Consider the following 22,332-nt stretch of genomic DNA (forward strand, 5'->3'; position numbering starts at 1 on the left):
AAGTTATTACAATGAAATCAACTAATTTGAAATGAAGAAAAAGTATTCCTTATCTACAGCTCATGAATTTGCAAGGAAATAGCTACAAAACCATAAGGAGAGAGATATAAAATTATTTGCAATATTTTCACATTAACTTTATTATGTATGAAAATGTTCAATATATGAGACATTGAAGGACATTAAGATTAAGATATTACTATTAAATTTTCAAAATTTTGAGGATTGCTGAAATTTAATATGATCATAAAAGATGATCATAAAAGATGGTTAAAGAAGTATTTAAACTAAACACAAGACGATCCAAGATCTGAAAACAATCAAAGTAGCAAAAATAGTCATATTTCAAATTCACATATCTAACTTGAAGAATAAAGAGATCTATTTGTAACACATTGGATTTATTACCAAGTTCAGAAAGACCTATTCATTAGTAATTATTTTAGATTGTTTGTAGTAACAATGGACTATTGATTGTAATTTTAAAACTTACAAAGCAAAATCATATTTTTTGGACATTAAAACAAGAGAAAGGCTGTTTTGAAATATGAAGATCATAAATATAAATGAGGCATTCAGAATATCCAATAACAACTTAAAATTTTATGAACAAGAGATAAAATTTAATATATTTTAACTGGTTGCTTAAATGTTGAAAAATATTGATTGTTTCTTAGCCTTATCTTAGTAGAGACTCACAAATAATCTATACCACAAATATTGGTAAAAAGTGTACCCTACATACCATTGCAAGAATGGAAGTGAGACTATTTTCTTTACCATGTACACAGTATAAAAATTTATAGATCAAATTAGAAAAGAAATTAAGATAATATTTTATCTTTTGTATTCCCTCAGAAAAATGTTGAAAACATCCCCCTGGTCAGAGAAATAATATAATTAGATCCATAGTCAATTTGAAAGCAGTTACTTTACGTCAAACAAATGACCACACGATTATATTAATTTTTTTGCATAAAAATCAGTGTAAATAGATTGGAAAAAATCATTCAAGTAGTGAGGATAACAAACTTAAGGAGTATCATCTTAGATACCACTTCATTTTTTTAAAAAAAATCTGAAGCAAGCAGTTAAAATTTGTAAAGCTTTATGAGATGTGAAAAAAATAAAAGATCCCAAAACAAACATGAACAATTTATTTTGAAGTGAAACATGCATTTTAGTGAAACTTTGCATTTGTTTCTACTGTACCTTTCTTTAGTCCAGGAATGAAAGCTAAAAAGAGATTTGCATAAAGTTAAACAATATATATTTACTCTTCTTCCCAATATACTATATAAGTTACATAGTAAATTATATTACACATTGTATTCTCAACCCCATTTCACAGTGTTAACTTAAACAAGATAGAACTTATTTAAGTTTGTCTTCTGTAATTTGCGAGAATGAAATTTAACCAAGCCTATGTAATATGTTGTGCTTTCAGCAAGTAGTGATTGCTCCTTTAGATAATGCCTATGTGCCTTTAGCTAATTACCTATTTATTAGGAGCTCGGTGTTATGCAAGAAATCAATATATGTCTAGCTTTACTAAGTGTAAAAAGAAAACTTAGTACACAAATAAAATGCCACTAGCATTCATATACCATCCTATTGAAAACATAGAATGCAAGAAAACAGTACATTTTACATAAAACACACTTGCGTCTAAATTCTGGTGATAAAAATAAAGGTGACTGCCTAATCAGTAGACACTAGCCTGACAATGTATTTCAGTGAAATTATTATCATTGTTTTGAGAATAATGTCCTATAAATTCACAACCAAACATACATATTATTTATCACAATTAAAAAGAAAATTCATGTACTTTATGATAATCATACTCTAGATACACAGGAATTATTTTTTAATTAATCTTTATTCAGACATTATGACATCATTGTCAAGAATATGAAGTGAAGACAATTTAAACCAAATAGTTTATACTATTAATATATTAAGTTTGTATCAATATATATGGATGACTATCCAATTTTTTCGTTTAAAATTTTAAAACACACAGTAAAATCTATTTGTTGATGACTTCTGTGTTTTAGTATATATTTTACAGTGTTTGTGTTTGGATAAATGTTTAAAAGGCAAGCAAATTGAAATTGCATAAAACCTACTTCAATTAAATTTGAGGTAATTTGAAATAACACATGACATACTAAGAGATACATATTAGGTCAAAAAACAAACAAAAATGCAACTGCAAGTGTGACAGAGTGAATGTAATATTCTTATAAATTACACAAATTAATTGAAAAAATTGAAACTGCTTTCTATTTTCCAGTGTTATTGATGTGTTACAGAATATTCCTTCTCTATCACGAGGTGTTTTATTGAGAAGTAAGGCAATATAATGGTAACATACTGAAGAGAAAAAAAATAACAGTTCTTTCAAAAGATACATAGATTAAGATTTATCGTTCAGATAGTATTCTGAAACACTACACCTTTGATGTATCCAATTCTATGGAAACACATTCTTCCCATACATTATTGCAATAAACAATCAAAACCTGTGTTTCTTCAATATAATTTTCATATATCTTACAATAAGAAAGAAAAAATTGAAAATAAGAGCTTGCTTTTCACTTGTAAGATGCAATTACAGGTTGCATAGTCCTCAGGGATCTAATGTGGTAATCGAAAATGTCAAAATGAAAGGGATTAAGCCTGGACATGCTTCTAGTGCTCTGAATGTTTTTTCTAAGTGAAAGAAGTTGAATAGGTAGCAAAACAACAACTAAGCAGAAACCAAGTCCATTTATAAAATGTAATTGTTAAATTTGTTTCACTAACCTAAAAAGTAAATTTGATTTCTAAATGAGCAATGTCAATCTGATAGATTTAAATTTTTAAGGTATAAACATATTCCTTTGATAATGAAAATATCAAAACTTTCAATTTGCTTAAATAAATAAATAAATAAATAAATAAATAAATACCATTATCCATGTCAATAAAATTTTGGTTATTCATACTCAAGCTGTAACATACTATCAAATTCTCTTCTTCCTTATAGACTATCAGTTAGACCAGTGCCATTAATTGAAGAGATTGTCTTTTTCCACTATAAGATTTTTGCTTCTTTGTCAAAGATCAAATGTCCATTGGTATATGAGTTTATTTCTGGGTCTTCAATTCTATACCACCGATCGACCTGTGTGTCTCTGTACCAATGCCATTCAGTTGTTATCCCTATTGTTTTGAAGTACAGCTTGAGGTTAAGGATGATGATTTCTCCAGAATTGTTTTTATAGTTGGGAATTGTTTTGGATATCCTGGATTCTTTGTTTTTCCACATGAAGTTGAAAATTGCTCTTTACATGTTTGTGAATAATTGTGTTGGAAATTTTGGGGGATTTCATTGAATCTGTATATTGCTTTTGGTAAGATGGTCATTTTCATTATGTTAATCCTACCAATACATGTGTTTGGGAGATCATTCCATCATCTGAAGTCTTCTTCAATTTCTTTTTTTACGGATTTGAAGTTCTTGTCCTATACAGCTTTCACTTCCTTGGTAAAAGTTACATCAAGGTATTTTGTACTATTTGTGGTCATTGTAAAGGGTGTTGTTTCCCTAAATTATTTCACAGCCTATTTATCATTAATGTAAAGTAAGGCTGTTGATTTGTTCGAGTTAATTTTATACCCTGCCATTTTATGAAAATAGATCCATATTTATCACCCTCAACAAAACTGAGGTCCAAATGGATCAAGATCTGCAGCATAATAGCAGATACACTGAATGTAATAGGAGAAAAAGTGAGCAAGAGCCTTGAACTAATTGGCACAGGGGGAAATTTGTTCAACAGAACACCAATGGCTCAGTCTCTAAGATTAAAATTAAACAAATGGGACCTCATAAAACTGAAAAGATTTTGTAAGGCAAAGGAAAAATAGGAAAAATTATCAACCCACAGATTGAAAAAAAAAATTCACTAACCCTATATCCAACAAAAAGCTAATATCCAAAATATATAACTCAAGAAGTTAAACTCCAAAGAACCAAAAAATTCAATTAAAATATGGAGTACAGGGCTAAAAAGAGAATTCATATTAGAAGAATCTCAAATGTCAGAGAAGCACCTAAAGATATGTTCAAAGTGTTTAGTCATTAAAGAAATGTAAATACAAAGAACCCTGAGATTGTACCTGACAGTAATCTGAATGGTTAAGATCAAAACCTCAAGGGATAGTACATTCTTGTGAGGATTTGGAAAAAGTGGAACACCCCTTAATTGCTGGTGGGATTGCAAGCTAGTACAGCCACTCTGGAAATCGATATTGAAATTCTCACGAAATTGGAAATAGTTCTATCTGAAGACACAGCTCTACCAGTCTTGGGTACATACCCAAAAGATACCCCACCATACCTAACAAGCACAAGTCTTCATAGCAACCTTATTTATGATAGCCAGAAGCTGGAAGAATGGATATAGAAAATGAAATTTGCAGACAAATGGTTGTAATTAGAATATATCATCCTGAGTGAGGTAACCCAACAGAACATATATGGCATGTACACACTGAGTAGTGGATATTAGATGAAAAGTACAGAATACCTAGGCTACAACCCTCAGACCATAAGTATAACAAGTAGAATGGCCCACGTGAGGATGTTTCAATTTCATTTACTGGGGGAAGGAAATAATCAGGGGAGGCAGGGACTTGGTTGGGAGAAACCATATTTAGAAATAGCCTGTAAATTTAAGTATTTTTTCTTAAATAATTTTCGCTAATATAAATGGCAAAAAGTTTTGCAAAGCAATGTTCTATTAATTTATTGTTAAGTTTCCTAAAGAATAAGATTTATGTTAAAGTTGACTTACTGAAAGTTTTTTTTTTTTACTATCTTAATGTATCAGTTGAAATAAATGTATTTGGATAATAATAAATGATAGGGCACATCTAAAATATGATCAGTTTTATATCAGTGGGTTTTAAAAATCAGTTTAAGATAATATAGTGTTTTCCCCAAAGGAATATAAGAACATTTTTGTTACCAATATAATGATAATTTAAAATATTCAAATCTTTATTTGTTTCATATACAACAGTTGTGTGTGCAATTTAGTTTGATATAAATTACTTTAAAATTTATTATTAGTAGCAGTTTCTTTCCATAATTGATATCCACAGAATCCTTTAACTTTACATTTTAAATGTCAGTAGATAAACCTAACATATGGGAAAATGGCTATAGATTTTAGAACTAAACAACAAAAGACATTTTCCATGTGGTAAGTCATATTGGGTATATACTGCAGGGAACTGATCTTCTTAGATGATATGTTGATAAATATTTTATGTGAGCAAAGAACAAAGCATAAAAGACAGTGCCACAAATATGAAGAGGAAATGAAAAGTAGAAGAGTAGAATTTCAAACTGAATTAAATAAAAGTTTATATGCACAGGAAGAAGATGGTCAAAGAAGGATTTATTTTACCAGCCTGACAGATTAACTGAGTGCACAAGACATGTTAAAAGGTTTCTTGAATAAACCAAATGCTTTTTGCCAAAGAAATCATCTACACTTCATGATTAAAAGACAGAGATTCAAGGTAATCGCTCTTTGGATGCTCAAAATATAAATATTATATTTTTGGTACTTATAAAAGGAAAGCATGTCACTTAGAGATAAAATATTGCCTGAGATCTACTTTTTCCATAACTAGGAAGAATATATAAATCTTTCATAAACTATAAATTCATTTCTGCATTTGTTTGAATCCCTAAGCATTAATCTCCAACTTTCTTGGCGTCTTTAGACATAAAAATGTTAACATTACTTCTAGCCAGAATGGGATATTTATGTAGAAATGAATTTATATCTCCAGAATAGTATTGCTAAGAACTTACCAGAAATTTATAAAAGAAATATAGTCATGAATAACTGGTACATTTATTTAAAACATTTGCTAGTCCTATCCTGTCCCCTATTACCCATTGCTTTCAGACAAAACATTGTGACACTATGAGTTTCCTATTCCTTAGCACCATTCCTTTCTTACTCTGTTTGAATCTCTTCTCTGAATCATGGAGAAAGACATACTAATGTCCCTTTATCTTGTGAGGTTATATCTTATTGAAAGAAAGAAAATTGTCTTAAACAGATGTACTTTATTTCAGTTGAATTAACTTAAAGTGCTACAGGAACTTCTGTCTCCAAAACTAAAAGCAAAATTATACAACTAAGTTAAATACTAAACAAACTTGATGGGAGTTGATTAACAAATCATTTAATCTTTATCCTGTAATCTGAATTTTAATCAGGATATTAAAGCATTAGTATTGATTACAAATACTAAAATTCAAAATAATGATTCTAATGGTGGAAATAAATTTCATCAAAAAATGTCCTATTAGAAATGTATCTTCCTCATTAGACTGAATGTTATCACCATATATGAACTTAGTAGTTTGTCATGCAATTTAAAATTAAATAAACATCAATTTTCTTATTGTCTTACTGTATTTCCATTAAATATTTGTGGTTCACTACAGTCAAATGACTAGTATCTAAAACAAGCAAAAATTGTATCTTTTGACTAAATGTAATATTTATACAAATGATAATGAAGTCTAAGATTTTATAGCAAATGTATTCATTTATAAAACTAATAAATATGAACTCTTTCAGTCATGGACATATAAAATTAACAGTAACTTGTTCAGAAAATGTAATTTGGATGAATACATAAGGAAAAAATATAATTAATGATTAGTTATACAATCTAAATTAAGAACTTAGCTAATATAAAAATATACAGAATATAGAACTAAATTAAAAACTAGGGGATGCAGAAATGGCTCAGTGGATAAGAACAATTGTTGCTTTTTCACAGGATCTGGATTTCATTCTCAGAGTCCACATGGTGGCTTACAATTGTTCTTAACTCCAGTTCCAGGAAATTGAAAACACTCTATGATCTATATTAGTATTTGATTTTACTCAGTGTTGTTATATACAGGCAGACAAAATAGTGATGCACATAAAATTGAGTCAATATTATTAATCTTAAAAACTCTAAGTTTGTGAGATTTCTAACAACAAATGCACTTAAGAACAAACCTTTATATAGGAAAAATGGTTTTCAGCCTATGTATTAAAATGTAGAAATTCTATACACAATTTCAAATGACAAAATATATCTTATGACTTACACAAGGCATAGAAAATAAATCATTTCAGAAAAAGCAATTATCTTAAAATAATTCATGGCATAACTAAGTTGAGTTAACAATATTGCTTTTTGTAGAACTATAAAAAGAAAAACATAGTTTTTATTTCTTTTGATTAAATATTGTATAGAAATTTTGTCCAAGATAAACCTCCATGTTGAAGAGAAGCTAAGTAAAACACAGGATATTCAAAACGACATGAAATATTCTATCCTTCAGAGAATTTAATTCACTCAGAATATTCAAAAGAAAGGTGAATCATTCTATCTTGAAACAAAGCTTCTTAAGCTCTAGAAATAAAAGCAAGTTTCAGAAAGTTCTGCTGCTGAACAGATTCACTACATCCCTCCATCCACAAGTGAATATAATCAGTAAGAAATAATTAGCCAAGCCTAACTGCCAAAAAGACACAAAAAGCAGCTGAACAGTCAAAATAAAAAATAAAAACCAGAGACCACCTGAGTAACTAGAAAAACCCATAAACCAACAGGTGTCTAGAAAGGAAAGAGTCCATCCTGTAGCTTTTGGTGGTGTCTTTTCACGAAGTATAAGTAAAAACTGAACTAAACTCCTATAATCTCAAATATAACCTCTTGGTTCAATGAGTTGGAATTTGGTGGTACCTTTACTTTGATCTGTTGTTGGTTAGATGTTTGCTCACAACTCCTCTAGAATGGTGTCATAGAATAATAAACAACTGGGTTAAATTCAATGACTTGAATTATAAGTTTTACTAGTAATTATAAAAGCAGAGTTTACAAAAACTGGCAATGGTTTATTTAGAATATGGCCTCCTCTGTCCTAATATATTTTGTGAGGTCTAGAGACATTATACTTTGAATATTTAACAAGGAAAATTATATATCTTTTCACAAAATGAGATCAATTAGTATCAAATTCAGTATAGAGACTCATGGCCATAATTTTCACTATTTTACTGTAAGACATGTCCTTAATGAAGTCTTGGTCAGTTTACCAACAATACAAGGTACTTTAATAGACAACATCAGGCTGCCTTTTAAAAAGTCAATTGACTTACATTAATAATGCATAATTCCAAATTAATATTTAATACTGCAAAGTTAGAGCATTACCGGTTACATTATAAGTTAGGTTTAGGACAGGAATCTTGTGTACCTCAAGCACTATTTTAAATATTGACATATCCATAAAATGATAACTTAATTAGGCTGCATATATAATATTTACTAAACATGTCAATGAACTTGTAAGAGACAAATGAAAACAAACATAGAGAAGTAAAAGAAAAAATTCATAAATATTCCAAATGTTATATTCTACATCTTATTATATAGTAGCATCAATATAATTTATAATGTTTATGTTTGACTTGCTTTTGGATAAATTCAATAGAACAATATATTACATTATAAACAGTGATAATGTTTCACTGTTTATAGCATCAAGAGATGGATATCTATTATTTCACAGACACTCAAAATATTTTTCATTCTCTTTCAGTAGGTTTTGGACCCAACAGTGATGACATTAGCTGAAATACTCAACCAAAGGGAGAGAGAACCTCTAGAGACCATATGGAGAGGTTAGGCAAAGCCTCTGGTTGAGGGATGGAGTCACTCACCCTTCTCAAAAATTTCAACTCAGAATTGCTCCTGTCTAAAGGAAATACAGGGACAAAGTGTAGATCTGAGATTGAAGGAAAGGCCATCCACAGACTGCCCCACCTGGGGATTCATTCTATATGCAGCCACCAAATCCAGTCGCTATTGCTGATGCCAAGAAGTGCTTGCTGACAGAAGGCTGATATAGCTGTCCCCTGAGAGGCTTTTCTAGAGCCTGACCAACCACCAGACTAAGCACAGGGACTCAATGGAGGAGTTAAGGGAAGGACAGAAGGAAGAGAAGGAGTGTGCAACCCCATAGGAAGAACAACAATATCAACCAACCAGACACCTGGAGCTCCCTGGGACTAAGCCACTAACCAAAGAATACACATGGAGGGACCTATGGCTCCAGCTGCATATGTAGTCTTATCTACTATCAATGAGAAGGAGGCCCTTGGTCCTGCTAAAGCTTGATGCCCCAACATAGAAGAATGCTAGGGCAGTGAGATTGGAGTGGGTGGGGGTGGATGAAGGAGAACCTTCATAGAAGGAGGGAGGGGAAGTGGGATAGGGGGTTTTCAGAGAGAAAACTGTGAAGGGGATAACATTTAAAATGTAAATAAATAAAATAACCAATAAAAAAATTTTTAAAAAAAGAAAACTCAGAAAATGAGTGTTTTGTCATTGTCATATATACAAATATATTAGTATCTGAGTTCAAATAATTTTAATTGAACAAGCAATCATATTATATTAATTTTATTTTATGTTATTTATAAATTTACTAATATAGGGCCTGGTTATATCATCTAGATTAGCCTAGAATATACTATCTACTAGAGACTGGCCTCAAACTGCTGATCTTCTGCATCATTATCTCAAGTGCTGGGATTACAGATACTCATAATCGTATTCATCTCTAATGTTGTTTTGATTTTTCTGACTTTGAGTCTATACATGATTAGATATGATCAGACAATGTTAATCCTAGATAAAATTTGATACTGATATCTATATTTATATGTATCTACGCATGTATTTATATATATATATATATATATATATATATATATATATCTTTCTCTTTATCATCTATACATCTATAATCTTTTTCTAAGAATCTACTAAACTTGCAACATATAGTATTAATATTAAGAATTTAATCATATGTAAAAAGAGTTCTAATAATTCTCTTTTCATATTAATTTTATTAATTATACCATATTAAATGCATTATATAATTAAAATTTATCACTTACTTAAATAATTACTAATCATCCATTCTAAATTTTGGAGCATTTAAAATCAGTGCATTTGACATTAAATTACTTTGATATCTCTTCATCTAGTCTTTTATCTTAGTCTTCCTTATTGAGGCAAGAAGAATTTTCAGAATAGCCTTAATTTACATTTCTTTGAAAGCAAAGGAAGTTGAACATTTTTAAATGTTTCTTTTTTTTTTCTTTTTTGTTTTATTTATTTATTTTTCTCAAATCATAATTAATTCACACAGGGGTTATAAACACAGAAAGGCTGGATGTGGGGAAGGGAATGACACTGGAGTGTGGGTGTTCAGGGGGAATACAGATATCTTCAGAACCAGGTATCTACTAGGTGAAGGTTCAGGGTACAATTCACTATGACTCTGCCTATGACTCGCTTGTCCTTATCTAAGCTGGTATTGTCTGCCAAGGCTACCTATTTACAAGGTTTATGACTACTCAGGCTTATAAATTTGCACAAAAGCTGCCAGTTGACATTAGCTTATAGCCATCTGTTTCAATGTTTTTTCCACTGAGACCCAAGACTTGGACTTAACAGATATCTATAGAACATTTCACCCTAAAGCAAAAGAATATACCTTTATCTCAGCACCTCATGGTACATTCTCCAAAATAGACCATATAATTGGGCACAAGACAGGCCTCAACAGATATAAAAAAATTGAAATAATCCCCTGCATCCTATCAGATCACCATGGTCTAAGGCTGGTCTTCAAAAATGACAAAGACAATGGAAAGCCCACATTCACATGGAAACTGAACAACGCCCTGCTCCTTGATAATCTGGTAAGGGAAGAAATAAAGAAAGAAATTAAAAACTTTTTAGAATTTAATGAAAATGATGACACATCATACCAAAATCTATGGGATACAATGAAAGCAGTGCTAAGAGGAAAATTCATAGCTCTAAGTGCCTACAAAAAGAAATTGGAGGATGCATATACTAGCAGCTTGACAACACACCTGAAAGACGTAGAACAAAAAGAAGCTAATACACCCAAGAGGAATAGATGGCAGGTAATAATCAAACTCAGGGCTGAAATCAACCAAATAGAAACAAAAAGAACTATCCAAAGAATCAATAAAACCAGGAGCTGGTTCTTTGAGAAAATCAACAAGATAGATAAACCCTTAGCTAGATTAATCAGAGGGCAGAGAGACAGTATTCAAATTAATAAAATCAGAACTGAAAAGGGTAACATAACAACAGAAACTGAGGAAATTAAAAAAAATCATCAGATCCTACTACAAAAGCCTATACTCAACAAAATTGGAAAATTTGGATGAAATGGACAATTTTCTAGACAAATACCGGTTACTAATGTTAAATCAGGACCAGATAAACCATCTAAACAGTCCCATAACCCCAAAAGAAATAGAAGCAGTTATTAAAAGTCTCCCTACAAAGAAAAGTCCGGGACCAGACGGTTTTAAATGTTTCTTATCCATTTATATTTCAAAATTTCAGAGCTCTATGATGAATACCATGCCACATTTGCTAAGTTAAATTGTTTACTTTTTTAGGTTTTTTGAGCTGTTTGCATATTCTAGATATTAATCATCTGGATTTAGTGGGTAATTATTTTTCTCATTCTGTAGGCTCAATCATTGGTTCAAACAATGATCTGGTTCTCTGTACAAAGTTATTTTAGATTGAGAGGGTTCTTTTGTAGTCCATATGTCCTGTAGTTTCTTTCTTGGGCAGAAACATAAACCCAAATGTAGTCCTGTGTATAGAAAGCTACAGATAATGTGGAAAACTGAAGGTATGAGATAAGACCTAACAGGATTGACCCCCGGTAAAAGAAGACCACATGTTTGGAGGAAGAGAAGAAGCAAGAACTCAGATAAGGGAGTCCAGAGACTATTCGCTCAGATTCTGTTGATATTGCTATTTTTATTAAATAGCCAAAGGCTATTGAGCTAACTATAGAAAATTAAATGTATTTCATTCCTGAAATGAGCACAGAACATTGTGTCTATATCCATTATTCCTCCATTTTTCATATTCACATGTTGCTCACAGCTGCTCTGGCCACAGCAAGGTACCATTCATTAATTGTTGTCCTGATGCAGATATTTGTATCCAATCAATGGATAGAAAATTCTGACCCCTGTGGTTGAATTAAGGAAAAGCTGTAAGAAGCTGGGGAGGAGAATGACCCTGTAGGAGGACCAGCAGTCTAAATTAACCTGGACCCCAGAAAAATCTCAAATACTGTAACACCAACCAGGGAACATTGACCAGCTAATATGAGGCCCCCCCACACCTATACAAGAGAGGACTGCCAAGGTCTGGGTTCAGTCAGAGACGATGCATCTAATCTTCAAGATACTGGACACCCCAGGGAGTTTGGAGGTCTTGTTGGATGGGGAGTGGCTGGTGGGGTCATCCTCATGGGGATAGGGTCTTGGGGAGGAGGTATGGGTTGCAGAACAATTGGAGGGTGGACAGGGGTGGAGAATAAAATCTGGAGTATAAATAAATAAATAAAAGACAAAAAAGTAGAGGTCTGGAAATTAGTAAGATGTTATGTGAAGAAATTTATAGAAATAAGAATTCTAATGCTTTGGTATGATGTTTCAAGTATAATAATGGAACAGGAAGGTTTAAATAATGTTAGGGATCAGAAGAGCCCAGAAGGAAGAAACTTGGGGGAGGGATAACTAATAGTAAAATTATTTTAAATTACTCATAAGTAAATCAATTACTGTAGCAGAGTTTGTACATACAATGATACCACCATAGTATAGGGCAATAATGCCCATACTAGACAACAGATGCTAACAAATAAAAAGCATAGTGCCAGATATTGATCTCTCTTGGGATCAAATTTCCTCTGTGGGAGGATAAGATTAATCTTCTTATTACCCAGATGTAAATCATGCAAGCTACACTAATGGAAGACTTTTAAAATCATTCCCATTGCTTCAATAGAGGCCAGAACAACATGTAACCAAATATATTCGGATTGAATTTAAGATTCACTCCTACTGCTAATGTGCTACTATAATTCTGCTAAATGTTCACAGTATTAAACTATGGATATAGTTTATACTTATAGTATGGTTATAAATGATGTATCTTTATACCCACAGATTACTATATAGCTCAGTCTTTACCAGAGAATCTTCCATTTGTAGTACATAGTGATTAACATACAGACCTATAAATGGCCAACGATCAGAAAAAAATGCAGCTAGATTTCTCAGACTAGATGGGCACCTATATAATATCCCTCTTTCCAAGAATCATGGATTGTTGCAGATTAGGGATGGAAATAATGCACCAGCCAGAGGTAGTGGGTGAATATAAGGAAACATCATTCTCAGAACACAACATGGAATTTTGCACATAAAACATGAACACACAGAGCTTGTAATAGCATACATATGCACAGTGAAAGCTTAAACCAGATGGTGGTGGTTTGAATAATAAATGGCCCTTAAAGTCTTAACATTTGAATACTTGGTTACCAATTGATAGAAATGTTTGGGTAAGTTTAGGAAGCATAACATTGTATGTAACAGCAGGTTACATGTTTGAGATTCAAACAGCCTAACATGATTGCTGGCTTATCTTTCTCTCTTTTTATGTTTGCAAATAAATATGTTGTCTAGTTGATATGAAGTCTAACCTTTGGAAAACATGAGCCACAATTAACACTTTTGCAAGTGGTCTTGATACTTTACTATAACTAAAAGACCAAATCCCAATATGGATGGAGAATGAAGGTGGACATTAAGTCCCATCTCTAGCCAAGGAACTATAAATAATTGATAGCACTTCATAGAAGACAGTTAGGTTTCTTTAGGAGTATAGGACCTGTTAAGTTGACCATGTTCCAGCGGAAGTCTACATATCCAAAACAGTAAAATTTATAAAATATGTATAATCATTATATATGTGTATATATATATATGTATATATCACAAATTGAACTTGCTGTGTTACAGAAATGAGAATACAAAGTTAAGTAGATAGAGAAAGGGGTTTGAAATAGGGACAAGTTGGGGGAATTTATGAATATAAGCAAAACTAATTTATAAACATTCCCAAGAAGTAAAAAAAAACAATTGATATGACTAAATAGAAAATTAAATTTCAATATATCTCTTAATTAATTTTGTGATCATCAATATTAAGTTACCACGAAATAATCAGATGTTCATGTGTTTCTCTGAATCAATTACTATTGCTTAAGTTTTTAGAAAGACTTTTTATATTACTTTTATATTACTTTTTTATATTACTTTACTAATGTTTTGAGATTGCACCTCTTAAGAAACACTTTTATCACAAGAGATACAAGAATTGATAGAATAAAAGATAAAAGTTCACTTTTTCTTATGAAGTATTAAGTGTAAGATTTTTTAAAGTTTTTCTGTTGAAATAAATAATTATCTGTTTTCTTCTGTTCTTACAATTTAAATATCTTCATTTTTTTTCTTGGTTTTTCAAGACAGGGTTTTTCTGTGTAGCCCTGGCTGTCCTGGACCTCACTTTGTAGACTAGGCTGGCCTCGAACTCAGAAATCCACCTGCGTCTGCCTCCCAAGTGCTGGGATTAAAGGCATGTGCCACCACTGCCCGGCCCAATTTAAATATCTTTTCAAAATATTATTGCTAAACTCTAGTTTCAGAAGGTATCATCATGATGTAGGGATTTGACGTCAAACTGTCTTTGCTTTTTTGGTTGCTGAAAATATGCACAGCATTAAATTCATTGAGTAAAATGTGATTACTCTACAAATGAAAATTTGATGATATGTATTGAGTTTAATTCTATTAAAATGGCATGTATTTCATTTCATATAATACTTAATTTCCTGTGACTATAAGTTGCAGCTGCTGTAAGGTATCATTCAAGTAATAGACTACAAACAAAATTTTTGAGATTTTGAAGTCATTGAAACTCACTTTATATCTGTAAATACAGTGCTTAATCATAATGAAAATGTCCTTAATTTGATATCTTCTTCAGATATAGGAAAATATTCTATATTAATAAATTAGAAACTCTTATATCTATGTCATCAAATCATTGCATTGAACAAAAGTTATTTTCTCATCAACTAAAACTTAGTGAGCATATGACCTTATTAACTATAAACTGTGTGTTTTAAACTACCTTTTAAGTAGGATGCTGCTTTACAATATACCTTCTAACTCGTACCGCAAAAATGAATTTGTTGCTCAAATAAAGTTCAATGAATATTCACAGTCATTAATATCAATTGCACTCACTATTGAAATGTTTAGTTTTGTTATAAACTTAGGGAATTCAAACAACAAAAATATGAAAATAATTGCTTCAAAATGATAAAATTGAACTTTTCAGAAAGAATTCTAAGGAGCAAAATCCAACAAAGATATGCCACAGAATTATATCACAGAGAGTGAACTGAAAACTTATTATGAATCAAAATTAAAAGAAGCATTGCATTTTTAGAAGTTTGTACAACCTTTCAAATAAACACTTTATTTTATAGAATGCTGAATGTAAATCACAAACTATTTGCTATTAATGCATAATGCATAATAAAGATTGTTCATGGGAACAACAAATAGAAAAAAGTTCTTCATTACATTGAGAGATGTAAACTTTTTCATATAAAGTATTTGTGTATTATGTCTATCATATTGCATGAATATATATGTGCATGTATATATAAATTATTTACTGCTTTTATTTACTTTTAATAAAACATTATATAATTATGTTTATATGTCTGTTAAACAAACACTTATGATTAAAGGGTGCCATTTACTTATAAATCAAATCCATATGTTCTGCACCCTTATAACTAAACATTCATTAGACTAATGAAATAAATATAGTGCAAATTTCTGGTAACTACAAATATTACTTTGGTTTCTTGTCGAATGTCTGTATTTACTCACTTGACTACTTTATTTTCTGTTCTTAGCCCATTTTCCTTTTTTTTTTCTTAACTTTGGATTTAATTTAGTTCTCTGTATATTCTATTCATCCTCAATCAAATGTATATAGCTGGCAAGTATTTTCTTCCTTTATGAAGAGCTTTGGCATCATCTTTTATTTCAAGGGAACTCTAAAGGATTTTAATGCTATTGAATTATTAAGGCTATTTCCATAAAATGACGTTTCAGATATGAGGAAGAAAACAATTCTGGTAATAAAAATAGTAACTGGAGAAAATTTAAATAAGTAGGGAGAATGAAAGGCTCAAATACAATTTTAAAAATTTTTAGTGTTAGAAATATGTAATAAACATAAAGTATTTGAAGATCAATTGTTCCTTATTTTTATTAAATGGAGAAGAGAATGTTGAAGCATGATGATAGCAATAAAGAAAAAGAACTAGTACAATGGAAAGTGGAAAATTTACATGAGAAATAAAAAAACTCATCTCTTTTGAAAATAATTACAATTGACATCCAGGGAAGAGAAATCTCCCTGAGAATTCCCTTCTTTTTCCTTTCCAGGTAAAAATGAATCACCTGTGATGTCTGCTGTTAGAAGTTCTAATCCAGATGCTGGCCTCCGAACTTATACTACTCAGACCTTCGAAGGGCCATTGACAAGAACATCAAACAGCTAGAGATTGACATCACTAATCTGAAGAAATCCCTCGTTTTACTGTTTGAAGAGACCTCCTAAAATTGCAAAGAACCTTACTGGACTTGATTTACTCTATTACAATAGAAAAGACTGTGTACAGCTCTTGACTGTGTACAGCCTTTATAGAAGAATGTTGCCTTTACATAGACAAGACAGGGATGGTTAAAGATAGCATGAAAAAGGTCAGAGAAGGCCCTGAGAAAAGACAGAGAAAGAAAGATGAGAACAAGTTTTTAATTCTTGTTATTTAATAGCCCTTATGTTTTTAATATTTTATATTTTTAAATATGTCTACTTTTAGAAGGACATTTTTCAAGACAACAAAAATCAAAATTAATGAAAGAACACTAAGAAATATGTTTTTTTCCTTATTGTTGCCCTGTAGTTTTATTAAATTAATTGTGCACATTTAAGGTATTAATTGTCATATTTGTATAAAATAAATATAGCTAAAAGATTACAATGTGTAAGAAGTTTAAAGATATCCGTCCTTTCAAATAGTCATCAATTTTTTTGCTTTGGGTCTATAGAATCATTTATCTTAGGAAATTTCAAACACAATATGATAATATTGCTGTTTAACAAAAGCCATTTAAATGACTCTGGATAAATTTCTGCTTTGTTCCTACATACTTTGCAAATAAAGTTTCTTTTAAATTTTAAAACATTCAAGCTTTTTTTTTCTGGTTCATATTTTGAATTATAGCATTTAGATGGCTAAGGAAGGATGGGGTTGAGCTCCAGTCCAGGGCACACTGGGCTATATTAGAATTTGTCTCAAAAAGCAAGAAAAGACAAAAATCCTAAACTAAACTAAAACAAACCGTAAATAACTTCAAGAGAAATACATCCAATCTATAATATTATCTAATATTTCATCAAACTTATCATCAACAATGCACTCATTTGTGTTATTTTTATTCAAATTGTTTCATATAGTATTATTTCTTGTTTATTTTTGAGGCTGTAATTTAATTACATCAATCCTTCCCTTTGTTTTTCTCCCTCCCAACTCTCACACAAATACTCCCTTTTCTCTTTCAAATTCATGTCATCTTCTTTCATTGTTATTGCATGTGTATATTTATATGTATATACATACATATTCCTAAATATAACATGTTAAGATTATATAACATTGTTCATGCAAGATATTTTATCAATATTTCTCCCCCTCTCACAATTTCTTCCAGATCCTCCTACATCCCTACCCAGCAAACTTCATGTCTTTTTCATTTTCTCAAAAACAAAGGAAAAAAAGAACAAAACAAAAAGCAAAGTAATACAAGATCAAAAGTTTATTGAGTTAATTTTTTTAGCAAAAAACTAGTCCTGATCTTGAGGCCTGTCCTGGAGTATGCTTGGTGATATATCCAGTAACTTTCCATTGATGAAAACTAAATTACTTTTCCATGTTTATGTCAATTGCAACAAGTTACCTGGTTAAAAGTGGGTCAATACTTTCAGGCTCTCTCTATCGTGCGGGCTCTAGCTTTGAAAAATTTCATTTAAGTTTTGGTTTGAATAGACTCTAAGGAGCAAAGAATGAGAAAAGGGGTGTAAAGGAGGTACCAGAATCAAGGCCGATAAAAATTACTGGACATGAAAGTAGTAAGGAAGAGAATGCTGAGTATGAAAAGGTTTAACTAGTTAAAGTACTAGAAGGATGAGAGAATGGTAGACAGGTAAGGATGATTAACATAAACTAATGATGAATGAAAAAAATCATCTAAAATATACTACTTTAGAGGCTAGTGAATTATATATACATACATACATACATACATACACACACAAACACACACACACACACACACACACTCACTCACACACAACTCTACAGTGCTAGAGAACGGAAAATCAAGAAAATAAATATATAAAACATTCAGTTTAACAGAAAAGAAATTTGTCTAAAGTTACAGAAGAGTTAACAAGGCAGGTATTGAGAAAGCATGTGTTACTGTTATAGAGTTTAGCACCATAAAGTGAGGTCTTGTGGTTATACTGGGATAATAGTATACACACAGTGAGGGCAAGACTCCATCCACAGAAACAGTCACGTTTTGTAAAAAGTAAACTCATTTCAAAACAGGAAGAGTCAATTGAGAATTTTACTGAAAAGGTTCTTTGCTTAAAAACATATAGTGGTTTCCACAGAGTATCAGCAAAGAAAGACTAATGCAGCTATAGTCTGTCCAAGGCAGCTGAGTCTCAAATGGAGTGGCAACAGAATCATTGTCATGATTCTAGTAATGAAAGCATGAGAATTGCAAGAATAAGAAGCTTTTAGCAAGGTTCCATAGAACCAGTGAAGCCATGCAATGTGAAGCAGTGACAGATTCCTTGTATGAATAAAAATTCCTGAAAAGGAATTGAGTCTGTCTGTTACCAAAATTCTGCTGGAAGGAATCTATACCTATAGAGACTGATAAAATGATTGACATTTCAGTACTGTGAACAGACTAGAATTTTGTGTTTGTAGATTAATTACTTTATCTTGGGCTATTTTTAGCCTTCCAGAATAGCCATTCTTTGCCCTACTCTGTATGTAAACTTGCACTTCAGGGTAATAAATAAAATTCTTTTAGAAGTTAATAAAATAGAGCTAACCCCACCAGCTTAGCATTCCCCTATACTGATGCATCAAGCCTTCAGAAGACTAAGGGCTTTCTCTCTCTTTGTTATTTTTCATTTTATAGGAGTGTTTTGTTTCTCTATTGTTAACAACCTACTTAAATCAAACTGCCACTCATAGGTTGCTTCTACTTAGGACTATTTTTTTTAGCTTTCTTATCTATTATTTTCTGTAAATTATAGTGTTTTTAATTGTTGCTTCTTATTGGAACAAGGTATCCTCTCTTGTAGTCTTAGTTAACCTGATAACATTTTAGTTTACCTGCTAAAGCCCACTAAATTCTAATGAGTCACTATGACTGATTACACCATATCCTTTAACAAAGCTCCTTTATGATAGTTGTGTTATTTTCAGAGGAACTTGAATCTATAATTTCTTTCTTATAGGAATATCTATAGAAATATCTTTAGACAGAAATATAGTACACAACATGCATGTGAAAATTGAATGTGTTGCAAGGGCTTGTATTTTCATTTAAATCTCTGAACCATTTCATGTGAGAAATCTTCTCTTTGGCTTCTTTAAATGCCTCAAATGCAATAAATCATAGTTCCAGAAAATATGATACACTTACTAGAAGCAGTGAAATTAATTAATGAGCAGATGCTAAGTTTAAAGAGAGAAAGGAGGGAATACATGGTCCATTAACAAATTAATTATAGTCATATTTATACCTCCATTATTAAGGTCAACTATGTATTTATTTTAAGGTGAATTATTCTTCATTATCATAATCTGACTTTCCCAACTCATATTTACCCTTCAATTTTTCAATTTTCTTAATAGTAAACCACTAAATCTCAGACTTCCCTAGAAATTACTGACACTGAGTAAGTTGGGTATTTCATTGTGATCACTATGTGATCATTCTTAATTAGAATTATGAGCAGTAGAATGGCTATTGCTGATTTGCCAGCAATATGTTATGCAAAATATATACATGCTATATGGGAATCTCTTTGTATTTCTATCTATTATTCTTTGTAAACATATTCTTGCATGTCATGTTTTTCCAGCACAAGTAGCAAATTTATTGATGATCCTAATAAAGTGATTACTTTTACGCATTAGTAACTTTTAGTAATTTTTCATTATTTTCCATGCCATAAACACATATTTATGAACTTAAAATAAAATTATAATTCCTATGTGATAATATAATAATAAAGAGAATGAATCATATGTTACTAATTGACAATAACCCTCTATGAAAAAAATTAATGTCATATCTAAAAATTATTTTAAAATTAAAAAAAATTTATAAAACATCAAATCCCAGGCATTTTAGCCAGATTAAACTTATATTTTTATTAAAATGTGCTAAATATAGTGTTTATGCTTATATCAAAGCCTACATGTTTACTATATTCAGCGTTTCTTGATCTAAAATATCAACATGTACCCAGTTTAGAATTTTAAACCATCAACAATATATGTGATGATACATGCTTTTGTCATGTAAGGATGTACTTCTATGAAATTCTCCAGTGGAACCATAAATGAATCTATATTAACATTATTAATTATGGTTTCTAAATTAGTGAACAGTAGTATAATATTAACTTTTAATTTTTTGTTTATGTATATGTCACTGTGCACCCCATCAATGCAATATGACCCAAAGAAAAGAAGAAAATTTTGGATCTCCTATAACAAGTAGAAATGGACATGCAATTAAGTAGATGCTAGGAACCATACACATGTCCCCTGCAAGAGTACTAGTTACTCTTAAGTTCTGAGTCATCTCTTCATCCATGATACTTTTAATAACTGCAGAACAGAATGAATGATGATTTCATGCTTTGAATTTCCTAAGTATTATTATCATGAATCTAAGGAAAAGAAAATATGGATTGGAATACTGAATAATAAAGGTATTATTTGATATTTATTTAGAAATATTGAAGATCCCATGTATACTCTAATTTTCTAAAAAAAAATATATTTTCCATAACTCCTTTTAAAAGTTACACTGTATTATCATTTTGTAAGAGTTGTATCTTTTACTATAATGCTGGATGTCATGTACATGTATTTTATATTTTTAATTTTATTTTCCTCATCTTTTGAGCTTTTTTTCTTTCTTCAGTCATTCATTGTTTACACACAGAATTTGGAGACATTAGAATATGAGTGTCTTATCTTCATTATTTTAAGTTAGTGAAAAATTCACACATTTTTTTCTTTCTTAAAAAATAGGCATTTTCTTTAGCTATTAAAGATCTTTTAACATTGGCTCCAATTTATCATTAATAATTAATGAAGTTTCATCTGAGTTGTGAGATGATGAGTTTTTCTTATATAGTACTAAGCAGAAAATGCTGTGTTGGATTTGTTGGATTGGATTTTCCACATATATATATATATATATATATATATATATATATATGTATATCTTTTTATATGAATATATGTGTTGTTTAAAGTCAGTTTTCTTTCACATTTCAATTCACCGAGTAAAGATGCTTATCACACTGTGCCAAGACTGATACTTATGTTTGTCATTTTATTCACTAAAGTTATGCCAATGAGAAAAAAAATGGTGTCATCTAATTAGTAAAGTATTGTGATTTAAAAAATGTTTTTGGCAGTTATAAAATATGATTCATTTGTGTATGTTTTTTTCTTTCAGCTTCTTTTTGTTAAACTAAATATTAAATAAGATATGAGTAAATGAAAAAAGGCAATTCCTATGGCATGGCATGAATATATAACTATATAATTCTACTAAAGAAAGGAAGACCATTCTCAGTAGTATGATACATATTTAGATACTTTTTCATTATTTTGCTACTACTCACATCACTGTTGTAATAATATCATGAAAAAGTATTTATATATCATATATCATGCTGGACCTGCATTTGTAAGTCTTTCATATATATATATATATATATATATATATATATATATATGAAAATAAAATTAGGACCATTAACATCCAGCTAGTTCGCTTCAAATTCTATCCAAGGGGCTTCATATATATTATGCCAATTAACCTGTACTATTTTTGTTAAAATCAA

The 22,332-nt window shown here is 30.6% G+C and overlaps 1 protein-coding gene across 6 annotated transcripts in view; it reads right to left on the reverse strand.

Moving 5' to 3' along the window:
• Positions 1-22,332, reverse strand: part of Pcdh11x (protocadherin 11 X-linked) — a 545,209-nt gene that overhangs the window by 108,566 nt on the left and 414,311 nt on the right. For 4 of the 6 annotated variants that reach the window (XM_028778731.1, XM_028779085.1, XM_028779006.1 and 1 more), the window contains one exon: positions 1,213-1,236. The exons of the other annotated variants lie outside the window; for them this stretch is intronic. In XM_028778731.1, coding sequence (XP_028634564.1) covers positions 1,213-1,236 — 24 coding nt within the window. The remainder of the gene's footprint in view (positions 1-1,212; positions 1,237-22,332) is intronic. 6 annotated transcript variants of the gene reach the window in all.

This window comes from Grammomys surdaster, unplaced genomic scaffold, assembly GCF_004785775.1.
Source record: "Grammomys surdaster isolate TR1022 unplaced genomic scaffold, NIH_TR_1.0 61, whole genome shotgun sequence".
Classification (NCBI taxonomy): domain Eukaryota; kingdom Metazoa; phylum Chordata; class Mammalia; order Rodentia; family Muridae; genus Grammomys; species Grammomys surdaster.